Source organism: Theobroma cacao, chromosome 5 (assembly GCF_053813885.1).
Source record: "Theobroma cacao isolate CCN51 chromosome 5, ASM5381388v1, whole genome shotgun sequence".
Classification (NCBI taxonomy): Eukaryota; Viridiplantae; Streptophyta; class Magnoliopsida; order Malvales; family Malvaceae; genus Theobroma; species Theobroma cacao.
Window position 1 is genome coordinate 36,286,531 of NC_142643.1, and position 15,755 is coordinate 36,302,285.

General features: G+C 32.5%; 2 protein-coding genes across 2 annotated transcripts; both read left to right on the forward strand.

Moving 5' to 3' along the window:
• Nucleotides 1-6,096: 6,096 nt before the first annotated feature.
• On the forward strand, nucleotides 6,097-9,521 carry FBH4 (basic helix-loop-helix (bHLH) DNA-binding superfamily protein). The gene is made up of 6 exons (XM_018121125.2): nucleotides 6,097-7,166; nucleotides 7,935-8,272; nucleotides 8,391-8,561; nucleotides 8,833-8,898; nucleotides 8,977-9,045; nucleotides 9,134-9,521. The coding sequence occupies exons 1-6, from the start codon at nucleotides 6,734-6,736 to the stop codon at nucleotides 9,203-9,205; spliced, it is 1,149 nt and encodes a 382-aa protein (XP_017976614.2). The 5' UTR covers nucleotides 6,097-6,733; the 3' UTR covers nucleotides 9,206-9,521.
• Nucleotides 9,522-10,246: 725 nt separating this feature from the next.
• Nucleotides 10,247-15,190, forward strand: RABA4D (RAB GTPase homolog A4D). Its single transcript, XM_018121132.2, has 2 exons — nucleotides 10,247-10,903; nucleotides 14,563-15,190. The coding sequence occupies exons 1-2, from the start codon at nucleotides 10,677-10,679 to the stop codon at nucleotides 15,002-15,004; spliced, it is 669 nt and encodes a 222-aa protein (XP_017976621.2). The 5' UTR covers nucleotides 10,247-10,676; the 3' UTR covers nucleotides 15,005-15,190.
• The last annotated feature ends 565 nt before the right edge of the window (nucleotides 15,191-15,755 follow it).

Sequence of the window (15,755 nt, forward strand, 5' to 3'; positions counted from 1 at the left end):
TAAGTCATCATATGCATCTTATAGTTCATCAAATAAGTATAAGTCTTGATTTAAGGTGCATGAATTTAAACAATAAGAAATAGAGCATACCTTGGAATCCTCAAGTGCCATGAAGCAAAAGTTAGCAACTTCGTCTTCTTCATCTTGAGAGTCGTCACTATTGCTTCAAGTGGCCACCATGGCTTTCTTCTTTAAGTTTTTTGGGGCACTCTTCTTATTTGGACATTCATATTTAATGTGTCTCGTTTTCCTGCACTCATAACATATTAAGTGGTTTTTGCTATGTTTCTCTTTTGGCATGTCTCTTCTAGGAAGTCTCTTACCTTTATAGTTCTTTCTCATAAACTTGCTAAACCTCTTGGCTAGTATGGCTATGTCCTCATCTTCTTCATTCTTATCTCTTATGTTTCTCTCATCTTCTTCAATTTTAGACTTTAGAGCTATTTTTTTTATTGGCTTTCTTCTTTTCATCATCTAAAGTATTCTCATGTTTTATTGTTATCTCATAGGTAAGTAGAGATTTTATAAGTTCCTTTAGTTTGAAATCATTTAGATTTCTTGCTTTATCTATGGCTGTCACTTTTGGTCTCCATGACTTGAAAAGATTATAAAGTATCTTTTTGACTAATAGAGCATTTGGGAAGTCTTTTCCTAAGGCTTTCAATCTTGCAACTATGTTTGTGAATCTCTCATACATTTGATTTATGGTCTCATTTTCTTTCATCATAAATAGCTCGTAATCATGTGTGTAAAGTCCTATCTTGGTACAGTGTTTTTAAGCTGTGTTTTGAATGAGTTTTGGTTGATTCTTTCATCCTAAATAGCTCGTAATCATGTGTGTGAAGAGTATAATGAGTTTTGAATGAGTTTTGGCTGATTATTCTCTCTTGAGCTGTGTTTTTAAGTCTTCCAACCTTCATAAATGCTGAGGAGGCTTGTATTTATAGTTGTTAAAGCTTCAAAGGTAGTTGAGAGTGCATTTAATGTGAAAGTAGCCATTCTTTTCTCCATTCAAGGCTCCAACGGTTATATTGTATCGATACATATGTGAATGAATCGATACATTCATTTTTATTTTTGAAATTTCGCTGAGATGTATCGATACATTTGTATATGTATTAATACATTTGAACTTTCCTACAAGGGTTTTGACATTCTGCTTAAAATGTATCGATACATTTATTCATGTATCGATACTTTTAAGGCAGTGGGCAATCTGCTACATTTCTATCAATAAATGTATCGATAGAATGAGTTGGACTTTTTAGTTTTTGACTTTTTTCAAGAACATGTATCGATAGACTTTGACATCTATCGATACTTGTCCAAATGAATCAATACATGAAAAACATATATCGATAGATTTAGATCAAAATGCATTTTTTAAAGCCTTTTTCATTATTTTTCTTTTTCAGACTCATTTGACATCATTTGGAGATTGGAGAACTTGACATTCGAAGACTTGGATAAATTTTGATCATTTCTTTTTGTCATTTCAAAATATAAAATTGATTTGAATTCTATTGAGCTAACAACATGTTTGAAATAATTTATATAAATGGAAAGAAATAGATACCAAATCAAATTCCACCTTCTCTCTTAACATTTTGATTTATTATAAAATAGAATAAATAATAGATAAATATTCACGTGTAATTCCACTAAACAAAAACAATAGATGAGGATGTACTCAAATTTACTTAAGTATTAAAATAAGTTTGTGGTGAATAAAACAATTAGGATAGAAAACATGAGAAGATCCTAAAAAGAAGGAGAAAATGAAAGAGGCAAGTGGGCATTGGAGTGTGGTTGAATTGGTGCCCAGGTATCTCTCTCTCAAAAGTAGAAAAAGGAGAGTTGAAGCCAAAGACCATAAAACCAAGAGATATTTGCTTAAATTAGAACAACTTTTTATAATCCTGTTTGGGAGATATAAAGCCCCAAAAGTAGAAACGAGTCTGGTCTTTTAGAAATGGCATTGAAGCAAATGCCATCTCACGTGTCTTTGTTTCCCTCCCCTCAAACACTACCCTTTTACTTAACTTTAATGGGGGGCCTTCCTTCAATGTCCCCCCGAGCTTTGTCTTTTTTTTTTTTTTTTTTTCTTTTCGCTTTATAACGCAACTGGGGACCACATTGAACTCATTCTCATTTCCTTAATGACGCTTAGATCAGATTCTAAGATTATTCAAGTGATGCAATTACTTCATTTACATTCTCATTAAGTTTTACTCCTTTTTATTTTTTGACCCATTATTACTCTCTACTTTATTAGGAGATCGTTTAAAAAATGTTAGCTCTCTCCTAATCTCGTTTTTTCTTTAAAAGGAGAAATAACCATAGGATAATAAGCTAATGCTAACATCCTTTGATATATTAACAGCAGGTTTGGAAGTGCCACACATTTTGGTGGAAGCCTTTCCTCATCGTACTTGTTACAAATCTTATATTAGTAAAAAATGAAATGAGTCTTGAAAATATAAAAATGAATTTTTTATTATTTATTAGATATATTTTTTGAGTTGAAAATATAGACCTCATGATTTATAAGTTTACTTAAACTATAATTTTAGAATTTAAAGTCGTACAAATTAGACTTAAGTTTCGGCCCATGATAGTACTCCCCTCCCTAAATGAGTCTAATGCCACTGCAATTACGAGTGTTTTCGGCCCGTGACAATACTACCCTCCCTAAATGGGTTTAATGCCACTACAATTACATAATATTTGATAGGAGAAAAATAAGAGTACATTTCCTATAATATACCTAATTAAATTACATTACACTGTTTGTTTTATAACAAACCACAATAATAAAAAATTACAATGCAATCACATTACAACTAATGGATCTAATGTGATTGCAATCCAAAACTAATGTACTTAGATTGCATTGCACTCTATAATATTATTAAAAACATTTTTACTTTTTAAATTTGTTACTTTGTTAAAAATATTTTGCAATATTATATTTTTTTTATATATATAGATTTTAAGGGATGTCTTTTTATTATTCTCATTAGTCATAGTGACTATCAAAAAAATTTATATTATCTTTTAAAAAAATTAAAATAAAACATATAATATAAAAAATTATATTAAGAAATGAAAATAAAATATAAAAGATTATAATAAAAATAAAAATAAAATATATGACATTAAAAATATATTTAAGAGATGATATTATATAAAAATTAATAATAAAAAAATACAAGTATATTAAACTTATATTTTAATAAATAAAGGTAATTTTAAAAATTAATATTATATTTTCAATAAAGTACTTGTAAACAAAACATTGTAATATTACCTTCTTTGTATTTTAATCATTACTTTGCTTATATACCAAACACTATAATATTATCTTCCCTACAATTACATGGCTTATAATCACTTTACTTGCAATCACATTAAGGTAGTGTTTGATACTTTACAATGTAATGTGATTAGAAATAATGTGATTGCAAGTAATATGATTGTAGGGAACATAACATTGTAGTATTTGATATATAAGCAAAGCAATGATTAAAATGCATAAAAGATAACATTGCAACGTTTGGTTTACAAGTACTTTATTAGGAATGTAATATCAATTTTCAAAATTATCTCTATTTATTAAAATGCAAGTTTAATATACTTGTATTTTTTATTGTTAATTTTTATATAATATCATCTTTTAAATATATTGTAAATATCATATATTTTATTTTTATTATAATTTTGTATATTTTATTTTCATTTTTTAATATAATATTTTATATTTTATTTTAATTTTTTAAAAAGATAAAATAAATTTTATTTACAATCACCATGACTACTAAGAATAATAAAAAAGCCATCCTCGAAATCTATATAAAGAAAATAAATTATAACATTATAAAATATTTTTAACAAAGTAACAAAGTTAAAGAGTAAAAATGTCTTTGAAATATTGTAAAGTGCACTGCAATCTGATTGCGTTAGTTTTAGATTACAATTACATTACATCCATTGACTATAATGTGATGGTATTGTAATTTTATATTGCAATAGTTTGTTGCAAAACAAATACTGCACACCTATAATCATGTTGCATTATAAAGTACTAAACGTCACCTTCACTTTAATTTATTTTCTATAGAGATGAGAAATTGTTAATTTTTTCATTTGTTTAATCATAATAAATTTGAAAAACAAAAAATGAAAGAAATTCTCTTGCAATTTCTCTAGTAAATCCTATCTTTTTAAAAACAAAAATTTTGATTTTTTTTTCAGAATACAATTAAAATAATGTAATGACGTACAAACACATATGTACAATGAACATACAAAATTAAGTAATTTACTAATTCAATGATTATACTTTAAAGTTTTACATTATAACCAAACTTTCTAGTTCATATAAGATCTTTTTTGTTTTCTAAATTTCTATCATACTTAGATGCTTCCCTTACCCTTTCTTTTTTCCATCCAAAATTCTAATTTTCTTCAGGGATTCTTGCATTTAAGAAAGCAAAAAAAATCTTTCTCACACCTTTGACCTTCAAATTTTAAGCAAAGACAATTAGGCACCTCTAAAGAAGATTAAGATCTATCACTCCCCATTAATGTCCAAAGTAGTTGTAATTGATGTTTTAATACTATAAGAAATATATAAAAAGAATACTTGACTTTTGTCTGATTTTATTTTATTATTTTACTCTGAAAAGATATTATTTTGTCCATCCACCTATATACAGTTGTGGAACAAGCATAAAGGCATGAAGGATTGACCAATCACATGCACAATAATAAAGAAATATTTTTATATATAAATATATAAAAAATAGGATCCAACATCCATGTCTAATACAACTGAAATAAAATTTTTATGCTTTTTACCCTCTTCTTGGTCAAAAAATACTTTGATTCTAGATTATATACCAAAGTACCTATCTATTAAACACATGGTAGATGAATCTCTGGCCATTTAAGTGTTTTAACTTCCTAGTTTAAGCTGAAAGTTGCCTTCTTTTTTTTTTTTTCTTTTTTGAGAAAGGGAAAAAGCAACAAGAAAGACAAAAACAAAATGGAATGGCAAGTTGGTAAATCGAAGAGCAAATGAGTGGTGATGATGGAAGCTGAGAGTGGAAAGACGGCGCTTGTTTATAAAAGTTGTGATGGGATGGGATGGGAAGGAAGGAAGGAAAAAGGTGAAAGGGAAGGGAGGAGGGGGAATCAGATACGGCATAAATCAGGCGCTCACGGGTGACGTCAAGGCGTTGTCACGGACCAATAGCTTTCCTTTCTCGTGTGGCTTCCGCCTTATCCCCGTGGTTTCTGTTCCACCGCGCAACACTATGCCCGATGTTTAACACTCCCTTCCACCCTTTTCCCATTATTTTATTCCCCGCTGTAACGACTCCTACGACTCCTATTTGTTCGGGGTCCTTTCTCTTTTTCACTCCCTAATGTTTAATCCTTTCATGCTTATACATTTAACTGCATTTCATTTCAAACAATACTGTAGTAATTTTATAATTTTACCCAAAGTATTGAAACAATATTCTTCAAAGTCTGGGGGCCTCCTCTGTAATTCTCTTGTGACAATGGCATCTTATGATTAGGTCAAGTCATTTTATGTTGCACTTTGCTTGTTAATAATGTATAGTCCGAGGGTAGGACAGAGAAAAAAAAAAAAAGAAGAGAAGAGGAAATTCCTTACACCAAATTGTTGTTTCTTTCCTAACAAACGGTGGGTATTACATTGAGACTTTGATTAGTATTGAACAATTTAGAATTTGAAAAAAAAATTCATAGTTATGTTGAATAAAATGCTCAAGCTCAACTATAAAATGATTTTGAGTTTAATTCATTAATCTTAAATAGATTATACATAATTATATATATATATATATTTAAATTTAAAGAAAGACGGATTCGAACATGTTCAATTTCATTTATCAAATTAAAATATGTTATATATATTGTGTAAACCTAAAATAGTAAATAACATATGTAATTTCAAATTTTTACAAGATAAAAAAAAGAGAAGTTTTAAAATGAAAAAAAGAGAGATTAATTTGGTAAATGGAAAGGGCCAAATACTAAAACAAAAAAAAGAGTAGGTGTAGATGAAGGGAGAAGCTTGGGTGTGATAGCGCTCCCTGTACTTTTCCATTGTCTGCATTCAACCCAAAAGCGAAGAAGAAGATAAATATCGCCTCCTTTCTTCTCTCTCTTCCCTATTGCTATCAACACCGCTCTCTCTCTCACACGCACACATTAGATCTTCCTTGCTTTTGGTGCTGTGAAAAGCAAATCTGAGGCTCTTGTTAATCTTCGTTCCTTCTCTTTCTCTCTCTTTCTCTTTCGCTCTTCTTTCACAAAATCTATCTTTTTTTTTATCTGATCCAAATCTTCAAAAACCTTCAAGTTCCATTTATTTACGCTTTCATTTTCTCTTTATTGGGTTTTTTTTTCCTTTCGCTTGTTAACTTCTTATATTGGGAGCTTGGGATTTAAAGGGCTTGAAAAAAAAAGCTGCTTCTTTTAGTTGCTTCTTCTTCAAGATCTTATCTCTCTCTGCTTACAAATCAAGCTGAAAATTTTCTCCCTGGAAATTGATGCTAAAATTCCCTCAGAATTTTCCTCTTGGTTTTAAAGGACGTCGACTTGAGCTACGTAGAATGGTTCTCTAGCTTAAAGTTCTTTGCAGAAAAAGATATAACAGAGTAAAACAGCGCAGAACAGGGGAAATATAAAGGAAGTTTCAATGGATTCAAGTACCCATCAAAGCTATCAAAACCAAAACAACCAGCCCAATTCAGGGTTATTACGTTTTCGTTCAGCTCCAAGCTCTCTTCTCGCTAATTTCACCAATAACCTTGATTGTGGGGTCAATAAAGGCAGTTTCGAGTCAGACAGATTGATATCCAGATTCATGAATTCAAGCAGCGGCAACAGCGAAATCGAGGATAAATCTGGGACAGAGGTCGGTGTTAACTATGCGAATTCGCAGCAGAGTTATTCAGGGTTACCGCCTCATTATCCGAGGCAGAGCTCTGCCGCGAGCTCCTCTGCTATGGATAGCTCATACGAGTTGTTGGGAATGGATCATCACAGTCAAGGGAAACCGATTACTTCAAGTCTAATGAGACAAAGTAGCTCGCCTCCAGGGCTTTTTACCAACTTGTCTGTTCAAAATGGTGTTGTTCTTGTTCTCATTTATGATTATCAGTTTTTTTTGTTGAGGTTTTTAATGCTTTTTCTGGGACATTTTTGGTTGGTAGTTTAGACTTAGTTTTACTATTTTGGCAGTTGTCTTTCTTATCATTTACGATTAGAGAACGACCTATGCCCATTAAACTTTTAAAGTTAGCATTTTGGTTGTGCTAGATAGATTTGGTGTTGAAATATGGATCTAGCAGCTGATAATAATTAAGCTTTTTGTAAATTAAAATATAGACCACTCAGTTAATTTGGTTGCTTAGTCTTTACTAATAGTTAGATTGAGTTTATACTAATATTTGATTGGGGAATTTTATTTCACGTATATAAATCAATAATTTTTTTTTCTTTTCTTTTCCCCACCTTATGTGGTTGCATATAAGCTAACCAGTGAAGCTCTTATTGGTAAGAGAGGAGATTTAAAGAATTCTTTGATAATTGTTTTTGAATTTCTGGTTGGTTATGGAGGAACCAGAACCAGAGGTAAAAGAGAAGAAAATATAATCCATTCTTCTAAGAAAATGGATTTAAAATCCTATAGGTCATGTAGAGTTAGAATAGCATGGGATTGGCGACTTAGATTCCATTAATGCTAAATTACTGTCCAACTTTTAAAATTTCGCATAAATTTTCTCACAAACAAAATATTTAATGGAACCTGGACATTTGAGGTTGTATTGTGAATCCATTGTTTGTAATGTGAATCCAGAAAACTTAGTACTGAAAATGTCTTCAGTAAATTGCAGGCTATGCCAGCATGAAAGGTCTGGGAAACTACTGTGGGGTTAACGGTACTAATGGAGAATTAAGTCCATCTTCAAACAGATTGAAGAATCAGATTTGCTTCTCATCAAGACTACCTTCTTCCTTGGGCATGTTGTCGCAGATTTCTGAAATTGGCAATGAAAGCATTAGGACTGATGGTCCTGATGATGGCAAACTTGGAAATAGCAACAGTGATGCTCGATTCTATGGCACTGGATACCAATATGGTTCTTGGAATGATTCTGCACACCTCACAAAGAATTTTTCTGGCTTGAAAAGGGCACAAGATAATGACCGGAAGTTCTTTTCCACTAACCAGGTATAGATTTGCCTATCAACTCTAGCTTTTCTTAAATTCCTCAAAAAAGTTATAGCTTTCTTAATTAATTCTCTGTTGCTACATCGATTTTAACTTTTGAGTGCTTCTTTATCAATAGAATGGAGATCTTGGAAATTGTGTTCATGTATTATCTCACCACTTGAGTCTGCCGAAGACTTCAAATGAGATGGTTGCCATGGAGAAGTTTCTACATTTTCAAGATTCAGTCCCTTGTAAGATTAGAGCTAAGCGTGGTTGTGCTACTCATCCTCGAAGCATTGCAGAAAGGGTAAAAATCCCTACATTTCAAACCTGTTATATTCCTGCTCTTACTAATTGCCTCCTGATCGGATATCAAGCGATAATTTCAAATTTCACTGTATTTTATATGATAAGAGACCAAATTAGAAATTATCAAATTATTCTAATACATATGCAAAAGCAAACGAATATAGAAGTATGCTTACACACACAGGCAACTTGAGATTTTTGTAGCTACATTGTTTGTACAAAATTTGTCCATTTCATAAAGTGGAATATAAAGGGTAAATTACTTTCAGGTGAGAAGAACCCGGATCAGTGAACGGATGAGAAAGCTACAAGAGCTTGTCCCAAACATGGACAAGGTATGATTTTTTCCTTGCGGTTTTGGACAGAAAATTCCTGTCTGTGAAACTGATTGTTTCAGGGTTTCATGTTGGCAGCAAACAAATACAGCAGACATGTTAGATTTGGCAGTGGAGTACATCAAGGACCTTCAAAAACAGTTCAAGGTACCAGAGGAGAGCCTAATCTTCGAACTAAACATTCTTTTCTGGTACTCTTTTTTCATCTTACAGTTGCAATGATATTCTTTTGCAGACGCTTAGCGACAATCGTGCAAACTGCAAGTGCTTACATATACAGAAGCCGGTCCCTAATCAAATTGTATGATTTGCTTTGGCGTCTGTACAAAGAATAGGGAAAGTAACGGAGAGAAGGGGACAGAATTTTGATCTGAATCGTTTATCTTTCTGATGTGCTGAACCAAGTATAAAGGAAGTTTTAGGTTTTTCTTTTTGCCCTTTTGTGATGTAAAAAGTATGGTTGCATTTCCACCACAAGATTCCAAAATCCCGTAAGCTAACAAAGCTTCCCACTTGAAGATATATGGAATAAAGAGAAAGTTGTATAGGACATGTTTTTGTATTGCATTCCCCATTATCATTTCTCACTTTGAAATGTGATTCGGTTAGTTTTCAAGAGTCAATGATTTTTAGTTGAAATTCCCTTTTTAAGGTGTGGCTAGCTTCTATATGTTGATCATCCCACGTTGGGTAAGGCATTAGTATGGCCCTGGAACCAACCTTATCCTCAAAGGACGCTATTGAATGCAAAACCAGTTGCCCGATCTGACGAATTCCCTTTCTTTATGTTGCGGAAAGAGAGTCATGCAAGGAAATAGTCAAGGAAATAGATTCTGTCAAAAACGATGAGCTCGGAAACCAATCAAATACTGTTTAATTTTTCAATGTATGCGCATATATATTGATTTCTATATAGTACTATATATTTCCTAGTTGTGTGTTTGAGTTTTACTAGTCATTTCCGTATAGTAATATCGTATTGATTTTTATGTATCATTTAATTTTAAAAGTTGTGTTAAAATTCTTTAGTTTTTATTTTCTACTTTCATCTTCTACTCATTTTATCTTTAGTTTCAAATTTTGAACTTAATATTCTGTAGGAGAAAAATAGTTTTCTTTCATCTTTTAATTTTTTTAATCTTTAATCTCAAATTTAAACTCTTCTTTATCATTTTTTAAAATAAAAACCAGGATTTTAAGATCATTGGCAATAAATAGTTAATATTAATATTTTTTATTGGCCAAAGAGAAAATTTACATTAAAGACAAAAAAGAAAAAAGAAAGGTAGGCTCATGACATGAAGTTTAAAAAGGATCCGCACCAAAATTGGGTGTCCATGCAACACACCAAAACATTTCTTCTAAAGTCGCAATAGGCAAAAACCGTTAAATGGGTCCCGCACTGACCGTTGGTGTTGGCTTTCTCCTTCACCTCTTAACAGAAAGCCTTTCAATAAATCCACCATGAACAGAAGCCTCTGATCTTTCTTCCTCTTCCTCCTCCTTCCTCAAACCCTAACCCTAACCCTAATTTCCTGTTTTCCATCGTCACCTCTTCCCACTGCCCCACAATTCGCCCTTTTTCCCTCCTCCACATTTTTGTCTTGATCTTATGATAGTGCCATGCAAAGCTTCATTTCTTATGTTTACCAGATCCGCATGATTAATCTTAACCGCCTTTTCTGTGTGATTTAGTTATTGTGTTTTATCATCGAAATAACCTGTGGGTTTTGAGTCGTGGATCAATTCGAGAGGGGAATTTTGATTGGGTGGTGACCATGTCAAACTTTTATGGGGATTACAATCAAAAGATTGATTATGTATTCAAAGTGGTGTTGATAGGCGATTCAGCAGTTGGAAAATCTCAGCTTCTGGCACGTTTCGCGAGGAACGAATTCAGTGTGGATTCAAAAGCCACAATTGGCGTTGAATTCCAGACTAAAACACTTGCCATTGATCACAAGACTGTTAAAGCACAGATTTGGGATACTGCTGGCCAAGAAAGGTAAAAGTTTTTCTTATATATGCCCGAAATTTTCAATTTGTTAATTTCCATAATTGCTAGATTTGATGGAAAGAAAGAATTAGAGTAGAAAATGCCAAGGGATGATTATATTTTGTCTTTTTACCTATCCAAGGAACAATTAAATAATTAAGCAGAATGCGTTTCATCATTTCAAGCTAAGAAAATTAGGAAAATATATACATTGGAAGTGAGGTAGAACTGCGTCTATGATGTAGGGGGTGGAATAAGAATAAGACAGGAAAGTAATATCTTTATGCATTTTGTAATGACGAATTAGTGGTGCTCCAGGCCTCCAGCCTATTGCGACATTCTGGAGATGATGATATATTGGTTGGTTGAAGACCACTAGTCGAAGCCAAGAAATTTGGTAGCTTGAGATTTTCTAATTATTGGTTAATGTGAGGCAGATCTTTATGTTGCTTCCCTTTCAATCAAAGGAGTAATGACAATGGTAAGATTGTTTAGTGTGGACTTAAGTGTTAGAATTTCTATCAGTGATTTGATCCTAATGCTGGTTTGAAATCGTAAAGTGCAATAATATAGCAGCTGAGCTGCTAAGAAATACCACTTTCCAGGTTTTCTCATGTTCTGGGCACTCTAGGAATGGTTTTAGGTGGAATTTAACAGGAAAATTCTTGGTCCTCCAATAAAGACTTAAATTGTTGGTGTCATTGTTGTTGAAGGTACAGAGTCATTTTCTAACAATTAGAGATCCTACAACGTTTTCAGCTGAGAAGAGATAATGAAATGCAATGGCCAGTCACTGATGCTGTTGTGCCTTTTTCTGACAGTTTCCCTAGTTATAAGCCCTTGTTATTCTCTTCCACCCGGACAAAATTTAAATTAGAAAAGAAGAAGAAAGAAGCAAAGAACTATTTGATCCCCTCCAGTAAAACATCAAGAAACAATGAGAATGAAGACCTTCCAGAAACATGTTGGAGTGTTGTTTCCGTCTCTTATGGTTACAATGCCAACATTACAGGAATTAGTGAAACAGTTTCCATGTAATTTATGATGCTAATAAGCTTTTCTTCTTTCATTTATGATGGCATGGTACTATAGTTTTCTCAAGAGTACATCAAAGTTACTGCTTCAGTATTTTCTGACTTTGTGAATTGTTTGTTTAAACTTTATGGTTTATTTATTGGGCTGGATTTGTTCATCAAACAAGCACATAAAAAGGATTGCAGCCTAGTATCTTACTGTCCTGGGATCTTAATTTATAGCTGCACCATTTTACTCAATCTTGAACCCACTGCATGATGATTACTGTTTCTTGTGTCTATGCTTTAACTTAGGGAAAAGTTTGATTTTTACTCTGCAGAATCCCTCATGTCATTAGGTAACTCAAATTACCTTTACATATAGACATAGGCAGTCTGGCTCGCTCCCTGAATTTCAGTGATATGTGTTTCCATTCATCTGCATTGCCAAGTTTCTAACAAGAATATCATCTTGCTCCTCCATGACATTTGACAATCCTTATTTCTGTTTCCTTCTTTGTCTTGGTCATGAGCATTCCATCTTTTCCATCAATGGTATCTTCATTTTGAATGTAAACTCAGTTATAGTTTTGATAGCTCATTAAAATTCTTCCTGAATATATTTCCTCATGAGGGATAGGGGATCTGATTAGAATGAAATCTCTTAGAAGTGTTTATGATAAAAGATTCTACTTGGTCTAGTTGTAACCAGGCTTGTTATTCTTGTCTCCTACATGATGCTAGTTTTGAGATGTGTGATAAATTTCCTTCCATTTCACCTGAACAACACCAAAGTCTCATCATTGAGTATGCATGCCACAAATTATGCTGTCAATACTCACACTTTTCACTCTTACATACACTACAAAACAAGAGAATGACTTTCAAAGGCTGCCCTAGCATTCCAACTATCAATTTTATTTAAACCAAAAAACGTCTCTATAGTTTTTCCGAGAGATATACTACAAAAACTATATACATGATATTCTTTGAGGTCTTGTATTCTTGAGATGCTCCTTGAATCTGTGCAGGACCATGAAAAATTTTCTGTTTGCATCTAGAAAGTCTAACTGAACTGTGCATACATCCTTTGTATCTTTGGCAATCTCCTTTCCTCCTATTTATCCTCAAGATTGCTTTGTCTTATCCAGAACAAAAGCCCATTGAGAAATGTTAAAAGCTCAGATGAGTTGGCCACACATTTTTTCCTGATATTTTGCTATGCAATTCAATTACTGAACATCTATTTTGGGTCACTTAACTGCCATTGTGGTAGCTATCTGCTATTTTTGTGTATGACCATTTGCACAAGCACATGCATGCATGTATTATCTACACTCTGCATATGTGTCTTTTTACATGGATGTCTATACACGTTTGCATGCTTGTATGTTTTTATATGAATGTGCCAGTGCCTCTCTTGGATAATATACTCACTTCCACTGCAAAGCCACTCTCTCCACTCCATTACTTGAGCACATGGTAGAGCACATATAGAAACTCAGGTTCCAATCGTGCAGGAAGTAACAGAAGAATACTGTGTTTTGTTATTCTTATAATTGACTTGCCAACAAAATAAGCATTGTGATTTGGTTTGAAATTGTTTTGCTTTAGTGAATCTAATAGCCCTGAATTTATTGAAAAACAATAGAAGTTTTCCTGTTAGACTAGCACTGAACAAGATAAGCAGAATTTTATAGTATGATATTGCTTCTTTCTTTCATTTTTTGTCTCAGTCCAATGGCCTTAAATTGACTGGAAATTTTGGTGATATCGTAAATTGTTAAGCATTTGATGATATAGAGAATTTTGGCACCTGAAGGGAGAATAAAAATCATAAACAAACACTTGTGCACAACAAAGTAGGTGATAGAATATTGCTAAAGATTCTTGTCATTTTTGCATTTTATGTTGCCGGAGAGAATTGCTGTTAAGCTAATGTTCATGAATCTGGTACTGTCATCTTTACTCAAGCAGATTGATGCTACATTGACAAGCATACTTAGTTCATTTTTTGAGATTTCTATGGCAGTTCAAGCAAATCAATGAGATTGTCTGATAGATTTATGACTATTTAAAGTGAAAAAAAGTGAGTATTTATCTGAAAAGATCCACAAGTTCTGCAGGAATCAGATTGAATCTATAAAAGAACCCGTCATTCTTTCCTTTATGCAGTATATGTATGCTGGCAAAATTTCATTATCGGTGATGCGCATTTCATCCAATATAATAATGAATTGCATCTTATTAGTTCATTCAACAAAAATGAAACGAAGAAATTTGATTGATTAATTTGTTTTGCATTTTCTTCCCTTACCCATTGATGATAACAATTACTTTGCTTTAGAAGACTAGGCACATAGTAAGTAACAATTAGAGTGCTAATCTTCTTTTTTGACACGGTGATCATAGAGCTCGCATATACTATGAGAACCTAGTTAAAATTAAATCGTTTTCTCTGACATCTGTATAGTTGCTTTGGATTCACACAGTATTTAGTCATTTTAGTGTGTATAGATTAAGACCAAAGTAACACAGCAATGCCTGATGCATTTACAAGCTCTTGGACTGTGTTTGTTGCATCAAGCAATTGCATTTTATTTCCTTCAAATTGAATGGTTTGCTGAAGGCTCCTTCTTTCTGTTCTCCTATCAGGTATAGGGCGGTGACAAGTGCATACTACAGAGGAGCAGTAGGAGCGATGTTAGTGTATGACATGACCAAGCGCCAATCGTTTGACCACATGGCAAGGTGGCTAGAGGAATTGAGGGGGCATGCTGATAAGAATATCGTAATCATGCTTATTGGCAACAAGTGTGACTTGGGAAGTCTGAGAGCAGTGCCAACTGAAGACGCACAAGAGTTTGCTCAAAGAGAGAACCTGTTCTTCATGGAGACATCAGCACTGGAATCCACCAACGTTGAAACTGCATTTTTGACAGTTCTAACAGAGATATATCGAATCATCAGCAAGAAAACCCTTGCTGCTAATGATGAGCTAGATCCCAATGGCAATTCAGGTCTTCTTAAGGGAACCCGGATTATTGTTCCCAATCAGGAGCTGCAAACAGAAAGGAAAGGTGGCTGCTGTGGATGATCCTAATTCTAACAGGCCTGCTTTTTTCTTTTTTTCCAAACTTTGTTTTGATACTTTATTTTTTGCCAGACTTTTTGATTTGTTAATTTAGGTTCTTTTTTGTAATTCTTAAGAAAAGCATATCAGTATTTTTTAGGAAAGGTTATTCATATTCTCGGGTGACAAGAATGACGTAATGTTGATTAATTAACTTAGTGTGCGTATATATTAATTTCAGCAAAGTTAACATTGAGGTGAATGATAATATCATGGAATGAGGCCCATGTAGTCCTACACTACTACTACTATTACGTTCAAATTGGCTCTGTATGAGATGGAATAGTTGTCTATTTTTATACATTTTAATTCTTTCTTAATATTTTTCAAATATAATAAAAAAATTATATTAATAAATTCATGTCAAATTTATTGTCATCTTTCTATTTATTCTTCTTTTTTACTTTTTTTTTTCCGTAACAGAATGCAATTAACTTTTCAAATTGACATCCCTACACTAAGTACAAAATTTGAAGAAAATTATTTAGTAAATATTTTTTTAATTTATAAATAAAATTTTAAAAACAAATAAACTTATCGAAGCATCTAAATCAAATGTAAATATATACAATTTTTCAATTTGACAAGAAAGTAGTTCTTGAATTCAAGATTATTTTTTTATCACGAGGAACTAATTAACCAATTAATCTAAAGTATCTAACTCCATAGATATAAATGAAAACTAAATTCATGTGAGCTTTGAATTAATCATTAT

What these genes read in the sequence shown, in the direction of transcription:
- FBH4 (XM_018121125.2), top strand. Translation starts at nt 6,734, where the DNA reads ATGGATTCAAGTACCCATCAAAGCTATCAAAACCAAAACAACCAGCCC. An exon ending in TTGTCCCAAACATGGACAAG is followed by an intron (nt 8,899 to 8,976) that starts GTATGATTTTTT and finishes TCATGTTGGCAG; the next exon opens with CAAACAAATACAGCAGACAT. An exon ending in ACCTTCAAAAACAGTTCAAG is followed by an intron (nt 9,046 to 9,133) that starts GTACCAGAGGAG and finishes ATTCTTTTGCAG; the next exon opens with ACGCTTAGCGACAATCGTGC.
- RABA4D (XM_018121132.2), top strand. Translation starts at nt 10,677, where the DNA reads ATGTCAAACTTTTATGGGGATTACAATCAAAAGATTGATTATGTATTC. An exon ending in GATACTGCTGGCCAAGAAAG is followed by an intron (nt 10,904 to 14,562) that starts GTAAAAGTTTTT and finishes TTCTCCTATCAG; the next exon opens with GTATAGGGCGGTGACAAGTG.